We start from the raw sequence: 24973 nt of genomic DNA, 5'->3' as shown, positions 1-24973 counted from the left end.
ATGTGATTGTGTGGGTGGGTGTGTGTTTGTACATGCATGCATGAGTGACTGTGTGTGCATGTGAGTGTGTGTGTCTACTGCACTATGGGTGCATGTCAGTATAATGGCTGCTGCTGTGTGTTCAGTGGGAGCTTTATAAGATGCTGTGTATTGATTAGCTGTCATGTGGTGTTGCAGTGAGGGGGATGACAGCAGCAGTATCCACCCACCAGAGCCACTTCCACTCAGCCGCAAACCCAGCCGCCTCCACCTCAACCTGCCAGACTTCCAGGACACTGAGACTGGTGTGTATACTGGACACAGCCTCTTGGGAGTGTATTGATGTTTATTTAACGTTGTCTCTTTGAGATAAGAATAAAGCTATTTTGCAAGAGAGACCAGTATTTGTATCTTTACAAAATATGATCTGCTGTTTATAAATTAGGGTTTTTCGTGTATGTGTACTGATTGAGAATGAGAACTGTTCCCGGACCTGATTGAGTGTGTATGAGGATACATACACTACTAGTCAAAAGTTTGGACACACCTACTCATTAAAGGGTTTTTCTTTATTTTTTACTATTTTCTACATTGTAGAATAATAGTGAAGACATCAAAACTATGAAATAACACATATGGAATCATATAGTAACCAAATAAGTGTTAAACAAATCAAAATATATTTTATATTTGAGATACTTCGAATAGCCACCCTTTGCCTTTATGACAGCTTTGCACACTCTTGGCATTCTCTCAACCAGCTTCATGAGGTAGTCACCTAGAATGCATTTCAATTAACAGGTGTGCCTTCTTAAAAGTTAATTTGTGGAATTTCTTTCCTTAATGCGTTTGAGCCAATCAGTTGTGTTGTGACAAGGTAGGGGGGGTATAGAGAAGATAGCCCTATTTCGTAAAAGACCAAGTCCATATTATGGCAAGAACAGCTCAAATAAGCAAAGAGAAACGACAGTCCATCATTACTTTAAGACATGAAGGTCAGGCAACACTGAACATTTCAAGAACTTTGGAAGTTTCTTCAAGTGCAGTCGCAAAAAACATCAAGTGCTATGATGAAACTGGCTCTCATAAGGACCGCCACAGGAATGGAAGACCCAGAGTTACCTCTGCTGCAGAGGATATGTTCATTAGAGTTACCAGCCTCAGAAATTGCAACCCAAATAAATGCTTCACAGAGTTCAAGTCACAGACACATCTCATCATCAACTGTTCAGAGGGGACTGTGTGAATCAGGCCTTCGTGGTCGAATTGCTGCAAAGAAACCCCTACTAAAGGACACCAATAATAAGAAGAGACCTGCTTGGGCCAAGAAACACGAGCAATGGACATTAGACCGGTGGAAATGTGTCCTTTGGTCTGGAGTCCAAATTGGAGATGTTTGGTTCCAACCGCCGTGTCTTTGTGAGACGCGGTGTTGGTGAACGGATGATCTCCGCATGTGTATTTCCCACCGTAAAGCATGGAGGAGGTGTTATGGTGTGGGGGTGCTTTGCTGGTGAAACTGTCTGTGATTTATTTAAAATTCATGGCACACTTAACCAGCATGGCTACCACAGCATTCTGCAGCAATACGCCATCCCATCTGGTTTGGGCTTAGTGGGACTATTATTTGTTTTTCAACAGGACAATGACCCAACACACCTCCAGGCTGTGTATGGGCTATTTTACCAAGAAGGAGAGTGCTGCATCAGATGACCTGGCCTCCACAATCCCCCGACCTCAACCCAATTGAGATGGTTTGGGTTGAGTCGGACGGCAGAGTGAAGGAAAAGCAGCCAACAAGTGCTCAGCATATGTGGGAACTCCTTCAAGACTTTTGGAAAATAATTCCAGGTGAAGCTGGTTGAGAGAATGCCAAGAGTGTGCAAAGCTGTCATAAAGGTTGGCTATTTGAAGAAGCTCAAATATAAAATATATTTTGATTTTTTTAACACTTTTTTTTAAATTACTACATGATTCCATATGTGTTATTTCATAGTTTTGATGTCTTCACTGCTCTACAATGTAGAAGATAGTAAAAAATAAAGAAAAACCCTTGAATGAGTAGGCGTGTCAACTTTTGACTGGTACTATATATCATATCATATCATCATTCATATTTTCTGTATGTGTGCTGAGTCTCCACTTTTCCTGGATCAGGCTCTGTGTGTATGTGTACTGACTGAGTATAAATTCTTCCTGGATCAGGTTTATTGTGTCTGGTAGTGTATAATGTTGTACGTGTGCTGACTATCAACTCTCGCTGGGTCAGGTTCTCAGAGTGGTCCGTCCCTCGCTGCGTCTCGTCTGGAGCAGGCCATGTCAGAGGTGTCAGCCATCAGCTCCGCCCACAAACAGGGTCCCGCCTACATCTGGACCACCCTGGAGCGCATCTGGCTGCAAGCAGGTACAGGAGGGAGGGAGACTACACTACTATCTAGTCTACTACACTCTAGTGTACACTGGAGTCAGCTAGGACAAGTGTGTGCTTCTTACCCACTGAAATTAGCTACAGGTGGGAGTGTAGACTCTACCACTGGAGTGTACATTCTAGTGCTGGAGGTACTAGTGGACACTCCATTGGAGTTGTATCTAGAGGAGGGAGGGAGAGTGCACTCCACTGGAGTTAGCTAGAGGGCAGGGGTGTGTATCCTACCCTATAGTTGTGAACTGAGCAGAGAGAAAGGCCACCATTATAACAATGGATGAGTTAGGGTTGAGTCCACTGTGTTGGATTTTAAGCAAAGGTTATTTTCATCAGCTGGCCTTTCGTCATCTGGCATTTCTATCTGACCCTTGAGACTGAACCTTTAAAAAAATTCACTGCAAAACCCACTGAACTCACATCAGGTACACCTATACTGTATCCAGTGGTGGTTGGTGCCATTCAAGATTAGGGAGAACATTACATTTTTTATGAGCATGGCCTTATTTCTATTACAGCATATTGGATGACTGTCATTCATATTCCATTCACCCAGCGCAATGTAAAATCGATAGGTTTAGGATACTACATGGTACTTGAATTTGCCCTATACCCATCATGAGGTTGCTACAACTTAGCCTACAAATTAAAGTTTATAATGTAGGTGCACAGGTCGAGAGACTAATTGGAGTAATCTGCGGTGTGTAATCATTAGTCCAAACAGTTATTGGACAATTTCAGGTAGGTTCCTCCCCGTTGTGTTCCGTTTGCTTCTGTTTAAGAAACGTTTTGCAACAGAATCAGCAGAATGAATACACCCCTGATCACCCGCACACACAGTTCACTGTCATAGCAGCCACATACAGCATCATCACTGCTCATTGTATAATTCCTTCTTGCATCTACGCACTCTCCTCCTCTGACCTTTTCCCTTCACTTGTGGACTTCAGTGCACAACAAAATCAGGTGCAACAAACTCTCCAAGCCAAACCTTCATACCATAACCGCTAACCTCTACATTGTTGTTACCATATTAACATTATAGTCAACAAACTACGTAGAACGAACGCGTTAGTAAACCCAAAATCCAATCCATGTGTACAATCACACAGTACAGACAGTGTACAGCAAGCAGTTTAGCAGTTACACCGGCGGGCCCCGGTAGCAATAAACGAATAAAACAGAAAGCTTACCTTGACTTGGAAGAGTAGCAGTGTTGGATAGCCTTAGCCAGCTCGCTAACATAAATAGCATTCCTCTATGTTTGAGTCAGGTTGTTGAGTAGGCTAAATTAGCTGCATTAGCTAAGTAAGTGAAAGGTAAACGAAGAAGAAAAAAATACAACAAATATAGCTGCTGCTGCTTCTCCTTAATTTTTGAAGAAATTAATTTGTCTTTCTTCCTCCGAGTCAACTACTCACCACACTTTATGCACTGCAATGCTAGCTAGCCATAGCTTTTGCTTTCAGGACTAGATTCATTATCTGATCATTTGATTTGTTGGACAAGATGTTAGTTCATACTGCAAGAGCTCTGATAGGTTGGAGGACATCCTCCGGAAGTCGTGATAACTGTGTAAGTAAATGAAAGGGGGTGAGAACCATGGTGCGACCCTAGAGGGTGCTGTTGAGGTTACTGTAGACCATCATTGCAAAATAGTGTTTTAATCAGTTATTTGGTGACGTGACTATATTTAGGATAGTTTTATCTAAAAAGGGTCCTTGCCTTCCTCCTATGAGGAGCCTCCACTTACTGTAACTTCCTGCCTAAAATCTCACATCCTGATTGGTCAAATAGTCAGGCAGCACAAACACACACACAGCACTGCGCCTCTCCTCAGGGCAGGACACAGGAAACAATCAGCATGACCTGGCTCCATATACACACACACACACGCACAGGCACACACACAAACGGGCACGCATGTATGCGCGCGCACACACACAGCCACTATGAATGGTTTATTCATATTATTGCTGTTCTTCATTTTGGTGAGAGTCCAGTTGAGAAATATGAAAAATCGTTTATATAACAGGGGATCATGCTTCGAATACCTATTCTTTCCCCAAATGAAAATAGGGATCCGAAATAGCCTTTTTTATCTTTCTGACTAATGTTATATGAGTGTAATAGCGTGCACACAAAGCTCCCATCTAGCTCCCATCTGTGCCCACTTCGAAAAACAGATAAACAAACATTTATACAATCTGTCTCTCACACACACAGACACATACACACACTTTACTGGGCTAGCGCACGTACAGTGCCTTCAGAAACTATTCATACCCCTTGACTTATTCCACATGGTGTTGTGTTACAGCCTGAATTCAAAATGGATTAAACAGATTTTTTTGTCACCCATCTACACATAATAACCCATAATGACAAAATGAAAACATGTTTTTAGAAATTTTAGCGAATGGCAGCGATTACAGCTTTGAGTCTTTCTAGGTAAGTCTGTAAGAGCTTTCCACATCTGGATTGTGCAACATTTGCCCATTTCAAAATTCTTCAAGCTCTGTCAAATTGGTTGTTGGTCATTGCTAGAAAACCATTTTCAGGTCTTGCAAGATATTTTTAAGTAGATTTAAGTCAAAACTGTAACTCGTCCACTCCGGAACAGTCACCGTGTTCTTGGCAAGCAACTCCAGTGTAGATTTGGCCTTGTGTTATTGTCCTACTGAACGGTGAACTCATTTACCAGTGTCAGGACAAAAGCAGACTGAAGCAGGTTTTCCTCTAGAATTTTGCCTGTGCTTAGCTCTATTCCGTTGCTTTTGTATCCTGAAAAACTCTCCAGTCCTTAACGATTACAAGCATACCCATAACATGATGCAACCACCACTTGAAAATATGGAGAGTGGTACTTAGTAATGTGTTGTAATAGATTTTCCCCAAACATAACATGTTGTATTCAGGGCAGAAAGGTAATTGATTTGCCAATTTTTTTGCTGTATTACTTTAGTGCCTTGTTGCAGACAGGATGCATGTTTTGGAATATTTTTTATTCTGTACAGGCTTCTTTTCACTGTGTCAATTAGGATAGTATTGTGGAGTAACTACAATGTTGTTGTCCATCCTCAGTTTTCTCCTATCACAGCCATTGAACTCTGTAACTGTTTTAAATCACCATTGGCCTCATGGTACAATCCCTGAGCGGTTTCCTTCCTCTCTGGCAACAGTTAGGAACGACACCTGTATTCTTCTCACCCATGTATACACAATACTCCATAAAACATGTTTTTAGAGATCTTCGCAAATGTATTGAAAATTAAATACAGACATATCTAATTTACATAAGTATTCACACGCCTTTGCTATAACACTCCAAATTGAGCTCAGGTGCATCCAATTTCTTTTGATCATCCTTGAGATGTCACTACAACTTGATTGGAGTCCACCTGTGACCAATTCAATTGTTTGGACCTGTCTACACTGAGTGAACAAAACATTAGGAACACCTTCCTAAAATGTAGTTGCACCCACTTTTGCCCTCAGAACAGCCTCAATTCGTCGGGGCATGGACTCTACAAGGTGTCGAAAGCGTTCCACACGGATGCTGGCACATGTTGACTTCAGTGCTTCCCACAGTTGTGTCAAGTTCACTGGATGTCCTTTGGGTGGTGGACCATTCTTGATACACACAGGAAACTGCTGAGCATAAAAAACCCAGCAGCGTTGCAGTTCTTGACACTCACAATCCATGTCTCAATTGTCTCAAGGCTTAAATATCCTTCTTTAACCTGTCTCCTCCCCTTCATCTACACTGATTGAAGTGGATTTAGCAAGTGACATCAATAAGGGATCATAGCTTTCACCTGGATTCACCTGGTCAGTCTATGTCATGGAAAGAGCATGTGTTTTGTACACTCAGTGTATATAAGGTCCCACAGTTGACAGTGCATGTCAGAGCAGAAACTATACTATGAAGTCCAAGGAACGGTCCATAGATCTCTGAGCTAGAATTGTGATAAGGCATATATCTGAGGAAGGGTATAAAACCATTTCTAAAGTGTTGAAAGTTTCCAAGAAATTGAAAAAATATGGAACTACCCAGACTGCCTAGAGCTGGCCGTCTGACCAAACTGGGCAAGAAGGAACTTGGTCAGGGAGGTGACCAAGAACCCAATGACCACTCTGACAGAAATACAGAGTTCCTTGGCTGAGATGGGCGAACCTGCCAGAAGGACAACAGTCTCTACAGCACTTCAACAATCTGGGCATTATAATATATAATATAATATTATGGGAGAGTGGGCAGACGGAAGCCACTCCTGAGAAAAAGGCACATGACAGCATGCCTGGAGTTTGCAAAGAAAGGCACATGAAAGACTCTGAGAGCATAAGGTAAAATATTCTGTGGTCTGATGAGACAAAAATTGAACTATTAGACCTAAATGCAAAGCGCTATGTCTGGAGAAAACCAGGCACAGCTCATCACCCATCTAACACCATCCCTACTGTGAAGCATGGTGGTGGCAGCATCATGCTATGGGGATGCTTTTCAGCGGCAGGGACTGGGAGACTAGTAAGGATAAGGGGAACAATGAATGGAGCCAAATACAGGCAAATCCTTGATGAGAACCTGCTTCAGAGTGCAAACGACCTTAGACTGGGGGCGAAGATTTACATTCCAACAGGACAATGTCCCCAAGCATACAGCCAAAGCAATGCTGGAATGGCTTCAGAACAATAAGTCCTTTAGTGGCCGAGCCAAACCCCAGACTTGAATCCCATTGAAAATCTGTGGAAAGACTTGGAAGATTGCTGTTCACCGCCGCTCCATTTTTCTAACTTAACAGAGCTTGAGAAAATCTGCACGGAAGAATGGGAGAAAATCCCCAAATCCAGATGTGCAAAGCTGATACAGACATACCCAAGACAACTCAAAACTGTAATCGCTGCCAAAGGCGCTTCTACAAAGTATTGACTCAGGGGTGTGAATACTTATGTAAATGAGATATTTCTGTATGTCATTTTCAATTAGCTAACATTTCTAATAACATGTTATGGTGTGTATTGTATTTAAAAAATATATGTTTTTATCCATTTTGATTTCAGGCTGTAACACAACAAAATGTGGAATAAGTCAAGGGGTATGAATACTTTCTGAAGGCGCAGTATATAATTCCCTATTTCTTCTAAAATAAGTTGAAATTGGAACAAATATTTTGGTCTCCACATCTTGTTATTGGATTTTCAACATTGTAGAAACAATTTTATTTTTGTAAACAAGTTAATTTAAACAATGTTTTAGAATTTTTCTTCCACTTTGACAATACAGAGTATTTTGTGTTGATCGTTGACCAAAAATGACAATTAAATCAATTTCAATGCCACTTTGTAACATATCAAAATGTGGAAAAAGTAATGTGGTGTGAATACTTTCTAAAGGCACTGTACAATTTTTCACATTCATTTATTCAACATAAAAAATATGAATATCCCAAAATGACCCTTTTTGATTTTGTTCATTTTAATACATATTGTTTGGAGCTGTACAAGCACATCACATTTCCATAGTAGGCTCTCTACTAATTCTGAAGGTATGATACATTTTATGAGTACCACCAACACACTGAATGGGAAAATGGATTCAAACGGGAACTCCCTCTGCTGGTGATTTGCTGAATGTGCAATCCTAAAGGAGGGCTGTGAATGGTTAATTACCTATAATGTCAATTTCTATGTATAATATGGGTTATATCATTAACAGTACCAGAAAATGTAATGTGTTTAAAAAGTATATTGTTACAAACAACATGTAAAAAAGTTTTGACATATTAATACTTGTTATATTGAATAAATTAATGTGAAAATATATATTTCAGAATCTAGACATACTTCATTTTTTAGAGAACACTATAAGTAGTATAATGACACCAAGATGTTGTCTGTATCATGTACGGTTCACAGATCATAGGGTCTTACAGGAGACATGTATAGGTCTAAAAAGGGCCTAAAATGGCCAATTTCACCATGATTTTCTCTAAAATGGTTTGTGATACAAATGTAAAAAGAATGTTAAACATCTTTCCTCCCAATGATGTTCCTATGGAAGAATTCCCAGAACAATCTGAGATACCCAAAGTATTTTCCACTCTCGCTGGCGTGGAATCGCTGTGTTGTTTCCTCTGCTGCAATATTCCCCAAGTCAATCTTGTAAATTAGTATAAGTTCTCAATCAACTTACCTGGTAAAATAAAGAGAAATGAAACAAGAATCATTAATGTCGAACAACGGTGGCCATGCAGTTGGTGATGTGACATGTTAGCCTGACTCTATCTGCACATACTGTACTGCTACTGTCCCATCCGGTGCTCATGCTCTCTCTCCCCCCACCCCTCTCTCACTATCTGTCTCTCTCTCGTCCCCTCATCTCTCTCCCGTAGGAGAGTTGTTCATGGCAGAGGGACGTTTGAAGGAGGCCCAGTTCTGTGTCCAGGAGGCAGCGGTGCTCTTTCCCAACTCCCACTCTGTGCTGCTGCTGAGGGGCCGGCTGGCCGAGCTCAAAGGGAACCAGGACGAGGCCAAGAGCTTCTATGACGAAGCCCTGGCCATCCACCCCAACGGACACCGCATACTGCTGCACCTGGTGAGAGAGAGCGAGAGAGACACACACGGGCACACACACATACACACACAGGTTTGGTGAGACACACACACACACACAGTCCTGGTGAGAGTCACATACACAAAGGCCTGGGGCACATCAACAGACCTATTATCATCAGTAATGGCAGATTACCATCATAAAACTCTTACCTGTGAGCCATAGCACTCTGTAAGAAATGGTCCAATCGTAAAGAGTCCCAGATCTCCCTTTCCTCCCTCACCTCCTGATCTCTTTCTAGCTCCTACTCTCTGCTGATCTCTCTCACCCCCCCCCCCCCCCCCCCCCCCTACTTTCTCTCTTTTCTCTCCCTCTCTCATCTTTGCTGAGCCATTGGATTAACCAGAGCAGCTCTGACCCCTCTCTGTTGTCATGGTGAAAGACTAGAGAAGATGATCCCTGACATTCAACTTTCCCATTACCCCACGTGCCGTCTCCATAGTGACCATACATTGGTTGTAATGCCGTAAATGCTTCTCTGACTTAAATAGTGGCTGCACATAAGGTCTCTCTCTCGCTCTGGTGTGTGTGTGCATGTGTGCGTGCATGTGTGTGTGTGTGTATGTGTTGGAGTACACAGTCCCCATGGGGTAAGAGAGGGTGCTTCTCTCTTCCATATTTGGCCAGTGGGAGTACCAATCCCTGGGGTGATGAGGAGCTGAAACACACCCAGCTGGCCCACTCTGGGTCTCTCCTATGACAGGTGTGTGTGCGTGTCACTGAGTGTCACTGTGTGTGTGCATGTGTGCGTCTGTATGTGTGTGTCTGTGCTTGTGTGTTAGCAAAACAGCATGTTATGTGGAGGATGGCCAATCCTGTTTGCTCCAATCCAAGTATTACCAATCCAGCACCAATACTGCAGTTGCTCCTCTCTCTGCCTGTACCAATTTGCTGTAATGAGGGTTTTGGTGTTCATCCGAACCTCCTATCCCTTAACCCTGGAGGACATTTTAACATGGTCCTGTTCTTTGTTTATGAGCTTCATTTACAAGCAAGTTAATAATAACTTGGTTTAACGAGCTATGGTAATTAGCAATGAAGCTATCTCAACACCGTTAGCGGATATTCTCCAGACTCTCTCCTCTTCCGCTCGCTGCCTAGCAACAGCTCATTCCCTCCATCTTTCTGGGTGTTAGTACCCCAAAATATACTCCCTCGACTCCCCCATAAAACAGTGCTATACAGTGATTATGTAATCTGTGTTTAACATAACCAGCAGGTTACAGTCTCACACAAAGGAAGAGGCTTAACCAGACAATGCTTTTATTATATTCACTAGGTCTATACAGTATTTATAACCAGCACAGAACCTTACAGTGATGAGAATAACATTGTTTGTTAGTCCTATATCTGTTCTCACATAACTAGCCACAGGAACATGAGAAGGGGAAGTATGAGTCAGGGAACAGATATTTTGAAACCCAATAGCCTTATGAGAGTGGATCACACTTTCTCATGTTATTACACACACACACGTGTGTGTGATGTGTGACTAAATGTGTGTAGGATGTGTGTATGTAATGTATGTGACGTGTAAAATATGTGTCAGTGTGTGTGTTAAGTGTTTAGTGTGTGTGTGTGTGTGTGTGATACATTATGAAAGGCTGTGTAGTGTGACTCATCCCCATGGCTAGTTGGATGGGTGTATTTTCGGATGGGTAGTGATGGCTAGGTTGGGAAGCCAGTGGATCTGAGCTGAGCTGTGGCCTTCCCTGCTCTGCCTTCTTCCTGACTCTGCTGTTAAATGATTCTCACCACCACTCTCAACATCCTCCACATCCCAGCACCTCTGCTCCTCTCTCCTCTGCTCTGCCTGCTGTTTTGCTGTGAGTCAGTTAGCTACACATAGGCCTCTTCTCACTGAACCAGCTGCTCTCTTCCTCCCCACACCCTCTCTTTCTCTATTCTTCTACTCACACACACACACACACACATATTCACAGACAGATGCAGACACACACACTCGCGTACAAACATAGAGTCAAGGACTTAATCTAATAGAATTGACTGTGTTCCAGTGATCAAATGGCCCTCTCTCTCTATCCTCTCCCCCCCCACTCTTTTTCTTCCTCTCTATCTCTCTTCTCTCTGTATGGGGGTGGCTGGCAGCTGATTTGATAATGCAAATACATTATTTATAACACTTCACTCCTTCTTTGGCTTTGGCGCTTTATGGGATTGCCTAGCAACCAGGGAAATATATTATATTGAGCAAGACCTCTGATAACCAGCTAGAGAGGAAGATAGGAGGAGGGGAGTTGGCTTGTGTGTATGTGTTCACCTCTTTCTCTGTGTCTTTCATTCTCTCTCTCTCTGTTTGTTTTCCCTCCCTCTCTTTCCCTCTCCCCTCCCCCATCCCTTTCTCTCTCTTTATCTGAATGGGTATGCATTTGAGAGATTGGATTCACTTGTCTATTATTGACTGTTGACATAAGGTGTCTCATATCCGTTGCCCGCCCCGGGTGTGTGTCAGGTCACGGGCCTGTTAGTCTCCTTCTGATGCACTCTGAGTCTGGCGAGTGAGACTAGGGTCATGCGGGCAGGCAGAGAGAAAGGGAGGGGAGGATGAAGAGCGGTGCTAGAGACAGGGCTACTAGGGATAACTAAGGCTACCAGGGATAAGGTTTTTAGGAATAGGGCAGGGGTTTTCAAACTTTCCTTGCCCAGGGACCCCCGCCCAGGTAAACCAGCGACCCAGGGACCCCCGTCATATGTTAGCAAAAAATATATAATCACGTCTTTTCTTATCATCTGGTGAGTGATAATGGCAAGTAGAAGTAATCAATGTTTTAAAATGAATAGATTTGGTAGACCGTTTCATTATTTTGACCTCCCCACAGTTCATTGGAAGAGGAAGTGTTAACTCTTAACATAGTATTAGCTAGAAAGGTACCTTGGCAGCGTAGAGAAAATGTTGCTGTTGTAAAGCTAATTTCCTGAAATTCTATGCATTTTGCCATGGCTAATGCATGGCTAATTCCTCTGCTCAAACATTAGAACAAAATCAATGGGCATGTGCCCTGAATGCCCGGTTTTTGTAATTTTCTATACTCCCTGACTGACTAGCTTTTATTTGATTTTTAGCTATCATATTATTTAAAAAATATACACTACTGTTCAAAAGTTTGGGGTCACTTAGAAATGTCCTTGTTTTATCCCTAGTAGTCCTTGTTTTCGAAAGAAAAGCACATTTTTTGTCCATTAAAATAACATCAAATTGATCAGAAATACAGTGTAGACATTGTTAATGTTGTAAATGGCTATTGTAGCTGGAAACGTCTGATTTTTTATGGAATATCTACATAGGCGTACAGAGGCCCATTATCAGCAACCATCAGTCCTGTGTTCCAATGGCACGTTGTGTTTGCTAATCCAAGTTTATCATTTTAAAAGGCTAATTTATTGTTAGAAAACCCTTTTGCAATTATGTTAGCACAGCTGAAAACTGTTGTGCTGATTAAAGAAGCAATAAAACCTTTTTGAGACTAGTTGAGTATCTGAAGTATCAGCAATTGTGGGTTTGATTACAGGCTCAAAATGACCAGAAACAAAGAACTTTCTTCTGAAACTCGTCAGTCTATTCTTGTTCTGAGAAATGAAGGCTATTCCATGCGAGAAATTGCGAAGAAACTGAAGATCTCGTACAACGCTGTGTACTACTCCCTACACAGAACAGCGCAAACTGTCTCTAACCAGAATAGAAAGAGGAGTGTGAGGCCCCGGTGCACAACTGAGCAAGAGGACAAATACATTAGTGTCTAGTTTGAGAAACAGATGCCTCACAGGTCCTCAACTGGCAGCTTCATTAAATAGTACCCGCAAAACACCAGTCTCAACGTCAACAGTGAAGAGGCGACTCCGGGATGCTGACCTTCTAGGCAGAGTTGCAAAGAAAAAGTCATATCTCAGACTGGCCAATAAAAATTAATATTAAGATGGGCAAAAGAACACAGACACTGGACTTTGTCTTTGCATCTCTGCCTAGAAGGTCAGCATCCCGTAGTCGCCTCTTCACTGTTGACGCTGAGACTGGTGTTTTGCGGGTGACACTTGGCTATTACAGGGTTAAAACTAGGCTGGGTGAGGTCTGATGATGAGTGATTAAGTTCCTAATATGTATTCCGTACACTGTTGATTTCACGAAGGCCAATACCTCATACAAGTCCATGTGGTTCTCCTAAAAAGACCCAATCTGTGGCATAATCTCTTCGAGGTCCTAATACCTATAATAATATGGTTATTTTTTGTTAAACGATAAAAGGATTTCCTTGTTACTAAAGCCATTTCTAATGTATAGTTCCACCAGGTCATCTAGCTCAGGCATTTCAATGGTGGCGTACAGCAACAGGAAGTCAGGCAATTAATCATGAAATATAACTGCGACTTTATTCTCACAATTTAGACTTTATTCTAGAAATAAAATTTCAAGTTTATTCTCAAAGTTTAATTTTATTCTCAAAATAATGCGACTTTATTTTGAAGTTGAGTCAAAGGGGTAAGTTTAGCCACCCTTGTTTCTAGGATATAAATATTTAGGAAGAGGTGATCATTTCATGGAGTCTGTGAAGGAAGAAACCACATGGAAAAAGTGGTAAGCAAGTTAGGCCCAAAATACGGATTTTCGCCAAGTCAAATGAATTTATTGTATAAGAGGTCAAGAACGCAGAGTTAATTTCAGCCTATGCTGGCCTTCAGTCCCTATACTTTTTGGCCCTGACAGAGACATGGATTACCCAAGAGAACACTGCTAATCCAGGTAATCTCTCTTCATCTGACTATGTGTTCTCTCAAAGTTTGAGTGCATCTGGTGGCACAGGGCTACTCATTTCAGTTTTTTTCTCCCTCACTCACCGGTCCATCTCCTCATTTGCACTCCATGCTGTCACTGTCACTTGTCCACTCAATCTTAACATTGTTGTCATCTATTGCCAACTAGGTGCCCTTAGAGAGTTCTTCAATGAGCTTGACACCTTGATCAGCTCATTTCCTGATGATGGCTCACCACTTATTGTACTGGCAACTTCAACCTCCCGCCGTCTGCCTTCGATTAATTTCTTTCCACCTCTTTCTTTCCATCTTCCTTTCCTCTTTTGACCTAACCCTTTCCCAGTCCCCTCCCACTCACAAGGCAGGCAATGTGCTTGACCTCATCTTTACTACTAATCTCACTGCAACCCCCTTCCAGGTCTCTGACTACTTTGTTTCCTTTTCTGTCTCCCTCTCCTCCAACCCTACCCACTCATACCCTGCCCAGATGTTCATGCGCCGTCGCAATCTTCACTCTCTCTCCCACTACTCTCTCCTATTCTAGCCTATCATCTCTCCCTTTTGCTAAATCCTTCTGTCTCTTGAACCCTAGTCACCTCCCTTTCCACATCCTATGACTCTCACTGTCCCCTTTCCTCCCGGCCGGCTCAACCCTCCCCTCCTGCTCCGTGGCTGAGTGACTCCTTGCTAGCTAACAGAACAGGGCTGCGGGCATCTGAAAATGGAGGAAAACTAAATGTCTGGAAGACTTATCGTCCTTTCAATCCCTCCCCTCTACCTTCTCTTCCTCTGTATCCGCTGCTAAAGCCACTTTCTGTCACTATACATTTCAAGCTTCTGCCCTAGGAAACTATTTTCCACCTTCTCCCCCCTTCTTAATACTCCACCCACTCCCCCTCCCTCTCTGTGAACGACTTTGTCAACCACTTTGAAAAGAAAGTTGACGACATCCGCTCCTCATTCACTCAGCCTATTGAGTCCACTGGTACCACTCACATAGAATTACCCTACGCCTTGAGCTCTTTCTCCTTTCTCTCCAGATGAAATCCTGCGACTAGTGATGTCCGGCCGCCCGTCATCCTCCTAGATCAGCCTTCAACACCGTGAACCATCGGATCCTCCTCTCCACCCTCTCAGGTCTGGGCGTCTCAGGCTCTACACACTCTTGGATTGCATCCTACCTGGCAGGCCGCTCCTACCAGGTGACGTGGAGAGGATCTGTGTCTGCACCATGTACCCCCAGGGCTCGGTTCTAGGCCCTCTCCTGCTCTCTCTATACACTGTCATCCTCACATGGTCTCTCCTATCATTGCTATGCGGATGATACTCAACTTCTTTTCACCTTCCTCCCTTCTGACACCCAGGTGGCGACACGCATCTCTGCATGCCTGGCAGATATCTCAGCTTGGATGTCAGCCCACCAGCTCAACCTCGACAAGACTGAGCTGCTCTTCCTCCCAGAGAAGGCCTGCCCGCTCCAAGACCTCTCCATCACGGTTGACAACTCCACGGTGTCCCCCTCCCAGAGTACAACCAGAGTACAAAGAACCTTGGCATGACCCTGGACAACACCCTGTCGTTCTCTGCAAACATCAAAACAGTGACTCACTCATGCAGGTTCATGCTCTGCAACAGGGGTCATCAACTAGATTTAGCCGCGGTCCGACTTTTTCTTGAGCGGATGGTTGGGGGGCCGGAACATAATTACAAATAATTTGTAGACTGCAAATTGACCACAAGAAGCCCAAACAGATATCATATTTGACTAAAACATAATAATTTCAAACCTTGTTCCACATTTGTATACGATCACATATCTCTCTATTATGTGTGGGAGTACTTTGGAATAGATTTCCAAAATTAAAATCACATGGAGCTGATTTGCTGGTGTCCAACAATAAAAAATTAAAATAAATAATAATTTATCCGAAACTTGGGGGGCAAATAAAATCACCCGCGGGCCGCCAGTTGGGGAACCCTGATTTACAACAACCATAGAGTACGACCCTACCTCTCACAGGAAGCGGCGCAGGTCCTAATCCAGTCACTTGTCATCATCTCCCATCTGGATTACTGCAACTCGCTGTTGGCTGGGCTCCGCGCTTGTGCCATCAAACCCCTAAAACTTATCCAGGATGGCGCAGCCTGCCTGGTGTTCAACCTTCCCAAGTTCTCCCATGTCACCCTGCTCCTCCACACACTCCACTGGCTTCCAGTCGCAGCTTGCATTCACTACAAGACCATGGTATTTGTCTACAGCGCAGCAAGAAGAACTGCCCCTCCCTACCTTCAGGCTTTGCTCAAACCCTACACCCCAACCCGAGTATTCCGCTCTGCCATCTCTGGTCTCCGCTCTACTCCCGCTCAGCCCAGTCAAAGCTCTTCTCTGTCCTGGCACCTCAATGGTGGAACCAGCTTCCCCCTGAATCTAGGACAGCAGAATCCCTGCCCATCTTCTGAAAACATCTGAAACCCTACCTCATCAAAGAGTATTTGTCACGTTCGTTTAAGGACGGGTCAGACCAAGGCGCAGCGTGAAAGGCATACATGTTTATTTCACCGATAAACACACAAACAAACCAACGAAACGTGAAGTCCTAAGGCTAAACACAAAACAAGCCTCTAACACGGAACAAGATCCCACCACTAATGAATGCAAACAGGCTGCCTAAGTATGATCCCCAATCAGAGACAACGAGCGACAGCTGTCTCTGATTGGGAATCACACCCGGCCAAACATAGAAATACAAACCTAGAATGAAAACATAGAAATACTAACATAGATATCCACACCCTGACTCAACATACAAGAGTCCCATGAGTCAGGGCGTGACAGTATTTTAAATAATCCCGCAGCACCCCTACCCCAACTAACACAAGTCCTAAACCTAGTATGAAAGTGCATCCTTGTAGCTGTGTGGACTAATATAGTCTAAATGTTTGCCTTGGAGTAAGTTGAGCCAATGGATGTGGTCAATGGAACGCAGACCGCGGGGGATAGAAGAAGGATGCCAGATTGGTGCACATTGAATAAATCTGATCTAACAAAGTGAATATTCTTCAAATCTGTCATGATTTATGTATCGTAACAGTCCAATTGTTATATATCTGGCTGTTTTTACTGCATAACATTTAGAAATTATTCCTTTTCAGGTTTAGAAGAAGTGACTGCTAATTTGTAACTCTGTTCGTAAAAGCTGGTAGCATAGCTAGCCTACAGAAATCGGTGGTGGTAGTCAAAGTCGTTTTTAACTGCAATGCAGTTGATTGGTGAAGATGACATGAACATGTATTGGGGTTGACATCCATACAAGCATTATACTCTGATTTTAACCTCAAGATAGTGTGAAATACATATATAAACAATAGTCTAAATGTGGGCTACATTTACTGGGGGGGTAATGCGGAGATTCGGGATCTTTCCCCTACGGCAGGGTTCTTCAATTCCGGTCCTGGAGGGCCGAAACACTTCTGTTTTTTATTTCTACCTGGTAGTTAATTGCACAATTGCACAATATGCTTACAATTATTAAAAGACAAAAAAGTGATTGTGTTTGGGAAATAAAGATAGACATGGTTTTAAAAAGGTAGTGGTAATATTTCCTTCAGTACAGAAATTTGTAGGCGGCTTAACTTATCCTGTCCCACTTGTTTTGGACAAGCTATGTTTTCAAACCTGTAATGTTTACATGAATTCTGATTATTTCCAGGGATAAACAACATCCTGAAATATATGTAGATATATTTGTTAGAAAGAATACTATATTTCCCTTGATGAAGGGATGCTGAATGTGAAGATGGCTCAACTTATCCCACTCTCCCGTACATCACAGTTTTTCTTCGCTTGGCCCTTATACTCTTCCGTAGACGAAGGATATCAAGGATCTGGAAAGATTCTGTATGGAGGAATGGTCTACGATCCCTCCCAACTTGTTCTCCAATCTCATAAAACATTTAAGAAAAATGCTCAGTGTTGTTATCCTCGCAAGGGGAAGGTGCTAGAGTTCTGAAAACAGGGGTACCAATACTTTTTACAATATACTTGTCACGCCCTGACCTATGGAAGTCTTGTTTGTTGAGTCAGGGTGTGAATGTCTATTTGAGATCTATGTTAGTCTATTTCTATGTTGCAGTTCTAGGTTGTGTTTCTATGTTTGGCCGGGTGTGATTCCCAATCAGAGACAGCTGTCGCTCGTTGTCTCTGATTGGGGATCATACTTAAGTAGCCTGGTTGCCTACCTGTCACGGTTTCGGCCGAGGCTGCCTCTCTCCCTTGTTCGGGCAGGCTTCGGCGTTCGTTGTCTCCGGAATACTAGCTGCCACCGTTGTATGTTTCATGTTCGTTTGCTTTTGTCTGATTGTTGTCACACCTGTTTTCATTTAGTGTCATTAGTGTCCTATTTAGTTCTCGTTGTGTTTGTCAGGTGTTGTGTGTTATTGATTTTGGTCTGTCGTGTGTAGGGCTGATGTTCGCTATTTCGCTCGGTTGAGCTTCCCTCCACTGCGTGGAGTGTTTACGCACCTGTGTAGTGCGCATTTGTTTTGTTCACCTTCGTGCGTTATTTTCGCCTACGGGCAAGTGTTCTCGTAATTTCCTTGTTGGAGAGTTACTAAAGTCTGTTGGACTATACTTCGGTGTCCTGCGTTTGATTCCACCACTACACCCACCTACAGCACGCGTGACACTACCTTAGTTGTGGGATCTTGTTCGGCTTGTATGTGTATAGCCGGAGGACTTCACATTACGTTGTTTCTTTTATGTTTATTTAGTTAATAAACATGTACGCTTTTCACGCTGCACCTTGGTCTGACCCGTCTCTCAACAATCGTGACAATACTGTAGCTCAGTATTTGTATTATTTATTTTATACAGTCTTTTTTGCTCATCTTTATCAAGGGTGCCAATAATGATGGACCTGACTGTATATCCTCCATTGTGTGTCTGAGTCTGCACCCCATCTTAGATCTCCTTCTGTATTTTCTTCTGTTCTTGTCAGTAGCAGAGAGAGGGAACATACAGTATATGGGGGGAATATAATGTAGGAAAAGGAGTGAGATAGTATGGAGTTACAGCAGAGAGGAGCTTGGAGACTGAGAGACAGAGGGAGCAGAGCATCCTCATTGGAGGTTGCGTCAGAGCCCCTAGACAGCTCTCTGAGTTTCAGCCCAATTAATCTGGAGCTTGTGATCAGAGCCTGCATAACAAGACTTGTCGGTTTGACCTCAGGCAAGCCCTGCTCTGGAGGCTGTGTGTGTGTGCGTTTGCATGTGTGTGGGTGTGTAGTTGTGTGTGTTCATGCCACGTCGGTTGCGTGATGCCCTGTTATGCTGATGGACTCTTGAGACACACGGTGCCTCAACAGAGAGAAGTTCCAAAGAGACATACCACGCTGCACTGACCACTACTGCCCTCTCACACAGCCACAAACACACACAAACATACACTCTCTGAACCAAACACACAAACACACACACTCTCTCACACACAGACATACAGTATACACATCGGGAGTAGTCATCCTCATCGCACGGACGCCTCATCCTTTCTGGGAGTGCCTCTGGTTGCATTCACTCAACAAGCCAGTACAAATACAGTTGGGACAAACAGGATCTTTAACTAGCGACATCTCATCATCTCAGGAAGCTGGACATGGCATCCCCTCCCCTGTTTTGGTGTGTCCCCTTAGTGCCCCTCTGACACGCTATATCTAGTGTCAGTGGGTTCTCATGGTTTAGATACTGCCAAAGCTAGATCCAAAGCCAAAGCTAGATCTCTCTCTCTCTCTCTGTAATCTCTCAATTACTTATCCCCCATGCAGACTCACTTTTCCCCTCCCCTGCCTTCCCCTCCTCAGGGCCAGTTGTTGGTGCGGTGTGGGCGTCTGGGTCTGGGGGAGAAGGTGCTGCGGGACGCGGTGCAGGCCCAGAGCACGTCACACGAGGCATGGAGCGGCCTGGGGGAGGCCCTGCAGTCACGGGGCAGCAGCCAGGCTCCAGACTGCTTCCTCACAGCCCTGGAGCTGGAGTCCTCCTGCCCCATCAGGCCCTTCACCATCATACCCCGCGAGCTGTGAGGAACAGACAGGAGGGTGCTACTGTATTACATGTTTATGAAAACACACTCACTCACACACATATGCACAGGCACACGTATGATCATTTAAATGTACAAATTGGTGCAATATATCTTCTCTTGCCCTTTCTCACTATTTTTCGCTCTCTCTCTTCTCTCTTGCCTCTCTCCCTTTCTCTGCTCTCATATCTACAGTGAGCTCCAAAAGTATTGGGACAGTGAAACATTTTTTGTTGTTTTGGCTCTGTACTCCTGCACTTTGGATACAAAATGAAATTACCATGAGGTTAAAGTGCAGACTATCAGCTTTAATCCATATCGGGTGAACCGTTTAGAAATTACAGCACTTTTTATACATAGTCCCCCCAATTTTAGGGGACCAAAAGTTCACTTATATGTGTATTAAAGTAGTCAAAAGTTTTTGTATTTGGTCCCATATTCCTAGCACACAATGATTACATCAAGCTTGTGACAAACTTGTTGGATGCATTTGCTATTTGTTTTGGTTGTGTTTCAGATTGTTTTGTGCCCAATAGAAATGAATGGTAAATAATGTATTGTCTCATTTTGGAGTCACTTTTATTGTAAATAAGAATAGAATATGTTTCTAAACACTTCTACATTAATATGGATGCTACCATGATTATGGATAGTCTTGAATGAATCGTGAATAATGATGAGTGAGAAAGTTAGACGCATAAATATCATACCCCGAAGACATGCTAACCTCTCACCATTACAATAACAGGGGAGGTTAGCATTTTTGGAGGAGAATGATTTGCGCATCCGTAACCTTCTCACTCATCATTATTCACGAGTAATTCAGGACTATCCGTAATCATGGTAGCATCCACATTAATGTAGAAGTGTTTAGAAACATATTATATTCTTATTTACAATAAAAGTGACTCCAAAATGACACAATACATTATTTACCATTCATTTCTATTGGGCACAAAATATTCTGAAACACAACCAAAACAAACAGGAAATGCATCCAACACAAGCTTGATGTAATCATTGCGTGCTAGGAATATGGGTCCAAATACTAAACGTTTGACTACTTTAATACACATATAAGTGAATTTGGGGGGGCTATGTACAAGAAGTGCTGTAATTTCTAAACGGTTCACCCGATATGGATGAAAATACCCTCAAACGAAAGCTGACAGTCTGCACCTTAACCTCAGTCATTGTATCAGTGCTGGAGTACAGAGCCAAAACATCAACTTGTCACTGTCCCAATACTTTTGGAGCTCACTGTATATCTATGGCTATGCATTCATAAGAATCTCTCACATGCATTCATAGACAAGTCAAGTGTATGGTGACACTGTTATACAGACCATATACATCCACTCTCAGGGATCATTTCTATAATATCATTCCATTTTCTTCTCGTTGAACGAGACCCTTCAGCCTGTGTATGTGTTTTACTGAAATAATCCATTATGTGGTGTTGAAATCACTGATTGCTTGTATTGTATATAACCATATTAATCATATTATGATTCATTGTGCGTGTTGTTTTAAACTCATTTGTCCATCATTGTCCTCATAAACAATGACTTAAAATCACTGTGGGATTGTGTCCTCATCTGTCTCGTCACTTGTGACTAATTTTCATCACTTCATAGTGCCTAACCACATTAATATGGGCAGCTATCTTATGTAATACTGCCAGCACAGTTTCTGCCTCAAAACTCACAACCCCCCTCTATCTCTCTCTCTCTCTCTCTCTCTCTCTCTCTCTCTCTCTCTCTCTCTCTCTCTCTCTCTCTCTCTCTCTCTCTCTCTCTCTCTCTCTCTCTCTCTCTCTCTCTCTGTATCCTCCCTCTCCGTTCTCTCTGCACTCCCTCGCCATCTCTGTCTCTATCTCTCCCTCCCTCTTTCTCCTCTCTCTCTATCCACCCTCTCAGTTCTCTCTCTCTGCCTGATGTGATGTGGCCTGGTTGCCTAGCAGCCATCCCGTGTTTGAATAACTGGGAAAGCGGAGAAATATCTAGTCTGCTGGACAAAAAACACACACACATACACAGCGGCAGATAATACCCTTGTTGTGCTATTCTATGGGCCTGACTGTGTCTGTTTGATGTCTACTCTCTCTCTGCCTGTGAGGTATGAGGCTGCTGTAATTACATTTGACATTTTAGTCATTTAGCAGACGCTCTTATCCAGAGCGACTTACAGTTAGTAAGTGCATACATTTTTCATACTGGCCCCCCGTGGGAATGAATGGCTCTCTGTTGTACATTGATTTCTGTTTAGAGAATAAGAATCCCAGTCTCTTCTATGCAAGCACAATTTATTAACCCTTTCACACACCAGGATAGAGTTATGACTAAAGAGTATCAAAGTCTGTCTGTTTCACATAGGCCTACTTTGCTCACACATCAAAAGCCACATGCATGTCCCTATTTTAAGTTGATGATAGATCACTCACTGTCACAATTTTCTTCTAATCCCTGCCTCTACTACCGTCATCTCCCTCCACCACTCTCTCCCTCTGTCCTCCCCCTCATTAGCCTGTGTATGACAACTGCGCCAGGCCGGTGTGTTGGAGATTAATGGCTTAATCCAGGGGTTTTCAAAGCTCTCCTCGGGGACCCCCAGCCCCCAGATATTTCAACATTTTGTTGTAGCCCTGAACTAGTTCACCTGATTCACCAGTCAAGGACTTGATAATTAGTTGACAAGTTGAGTCAGGCGTGTTAGCTCGAATAGATCAAATACATGGAATGGCTAGGGGTCCCCAAGGAGACCACTGGCCTAATCCATGTGGATGTGGAATGTTCTATAATGTGGCGCGGTCAGGACAGCCATGACGAGGCTTGTAAAAGGAGACAGATTAATGAATGGGCCTGCCTGCCGCAAAGCCTCTCAGGATGACATCAGCTGATGAAGGGCTCAGGGCAGCTCCACTCATCGCCAGGCTGAATAATTAGCCTACATGCCTTCTAAAACACTTTACACACACCCAGTCCTGTAGAGTGGGTTAGCGGGAGGCTGGAATAGAGAGAAGAGTTCTGTATTCTCCAGTCCAGATATGATCAACAGTCATTTGTATTGGGGCCTCAGAGGTGGCTTAGGCTCAATTCATACTGAACTAGATGTACTCTGTAACCACTTTGTGACTTTACCACACACCGTATAGAGGGCTCCGTTCAGAGACTGTTTTGTGCATGTCGTAGGTTGTAACTTTATGAAGACGCGGCTCCAGTGATGTTTTGCTATGGAGACCGTTTGGAGGATAATACCAGCCTTAGATCTTATTCTACGTGTGCTTTGTGTGTGACTTACCTATGTGTGCTGCAGACGTGTGCCCTATATTTCCCAGGAGAGACTTAATAGTCTCTTAATAGCTCTGATTGTCCCTAGATCTTTGTTCTCCCCTACGTATAAGTGGGTCTCAGTGTGTCTGCTGTGTGGCAGCTTCATGGTGATGTCAGGTGGCCTTGGCAGGGTTCTCTGGTTACCCTCAGGGGTGGCTGGGCGGCCAGGTCCCTGGTTGCTCTACTTGTGCACTGTGGGGCTGAGAGGGGGCTCAGGTGTCCGGGCCCAGTTACAGTCTGCCTGTTGTTTCAGTGGGAAACAACTGGATTTCAAAGTAGTGTTGCACGTTATACCGGTACCACAGTACCAAAATGTATGATACTTATGATACCGACATTTTAGAAAACTGTACTACTGTTTCATATGAAGCATGCCAAGAGTTTTGTCCCCATAGAAATTGAATTACAAGAAGGGTAAAGACCGCCAGAACACGGTAATTTGACTGCACGTTCAAGGGTACACTCAATATGTCCACAGGTCCACCCTTCACGGAACGTTGACTTGATTGGGTATCGAAACCTGTTCTAGTCATTCTATTTCTATGATTAGCCCTTTACAGTACTGTATGTGGGGTGGTATTCAGGAGAAAAAGGGAGCAATCGTATGAGACTGCCAAAATCCAGGGGGTTATTGTAGGGCAGAGGGAAGTTAAAGGCCCAGTACAGGCAAAAACGTGATTTTCCTGTGTTTTTTATATATATGTGTATATATATATATATACACCACCAGTCAAAGGTTTGGATTCACCTACTCATTCAAGGGTTTTTCTTTATTTTTACTATTTTTTACATTGTAGAATAATAGTGAAGACATCAAAACTATGAAATAACACTTGGAATCATGTAGTAACCAAAAAAGTATGAAACAAATCAAAATGTATTTTATATTTGAGATATGTATGTATATATATATATATGTGTGTATGTATATATATATGTATGTATGTATGTATATATATATGTGTATGTATATGTATATATATATATATATATATATATATATATATATATATATATATATATATAAAATATACAGCTGCGGAAAAAATTAAGAGACCACTGCAAAATTATCAGTTTCTCTGGTTTTACTATTTTGGGGTAAAAATAACATTTTTGTTTTATTCTATAAACTACTGACAACATTTCTCCCAAATTCCAAATATAAATATTGTTATTTAGAGCATTTACTAGCAGAAAATGACAACTGGTCAAAATAACAAAAAAGATGCAGTGTTGTCAGACCTCGAATAATGCAAAGAAAATAAGTTCATGTTCATTTTTAAACAACACAATAGTAATGTTTTAACTTAGGAAGAGTTCAGAAATCAATATTTGGTGGAATAACCCTGATTTTCAATCACAGCTTTCATGCGTCTTGGCATGCTCTCCACCAGTCTTTCACATTGATGTTCACATTCTCCTTTCCCCCTTCTGATAACCAGGTGGCGAATCGCATCTCTGCATGTCTGGTAGACATATCAGTGTGGATGACGGATCACCACCTCAAGCTGAACCTCGGCAAGACAGAGCTGCTCTTCCTCCCGGGGAAGGACTGCCCGTTCCATGATCTCGCCATCACGGTTGACAACTCGGTTGTGTCCTCCTCCCAGAGTGCGAAGAGCCTTGGCGTGACCCTGGACAACACCCTGTCGTTCTCCGCTAACATCAAGGCGGTGACCCGATCCTGTAGGTTCATGCTCTACAACATTCGGAGAGTACGACCCTGCCTTACACAGGAAGCGGCACAGGTCCTAATCATCTCCCGTCTGGATTACTGCAACTCGCTG

The 24973-nt window shown here is 43.0% G+C and overlaps 1 protein-coding gene across 3 annotated transcripts in view; it reads left to right on the top strand.

Annotated features, from left to right (window-relative positions):
• Nucleotides 1-20395, top strand: part of LOC311110573 (tetratricopeptide repeat protein 7A-like) — a 45326-nt gene extending 24931 nt beyond the window's left edge. The window contains exons 17-21 of one of the 3 annotated variants that reach the window (XR_014610707.1): nt 178-284; nt 2249-2383; nt 8794-8996; nt 14822-14983; nt 15146-16438. Coding sequence is in view for 2 of the 3 variants with exons in the window: in XM_084153082.1 (XP_084009208.1) it covers nt 178-284; nt 2249-2383; nt 8794-8996; nt 19637-19855 (664 nt within the window). In the remaining variant the exon portion in view is untranslated. Of the gene's footprint in view, nt 1-177; nt 285-2248; nt 2384-8793; nt 8997-14821; nt 16439-19636 lie in introns of those variants that run through there. The other 2 variants (XM_084153082.1, XM_084153083.1) reach the window with 2 other exon arrangements.
• Nucleotides 20396-24973: the final 4578 nt, after the last annotated feature.

The sequence above is a fragment of the Coregonus lavaretus genome, assembly GCF_964263955.1.
Source record: "Coregonus lavaretus genome assembly, chromosome: 36".
In the NCBI taxonomy this organism is placed as follows: Eukaryota; Metazoa; Chordata; class Actinopteri; order Salmoniformes; family Salmonidae; genus Coregonus; species Coregonus lavaretus.
This window is presented reverse-complemented; position numbering and strand designations above follow the sequence as displayed.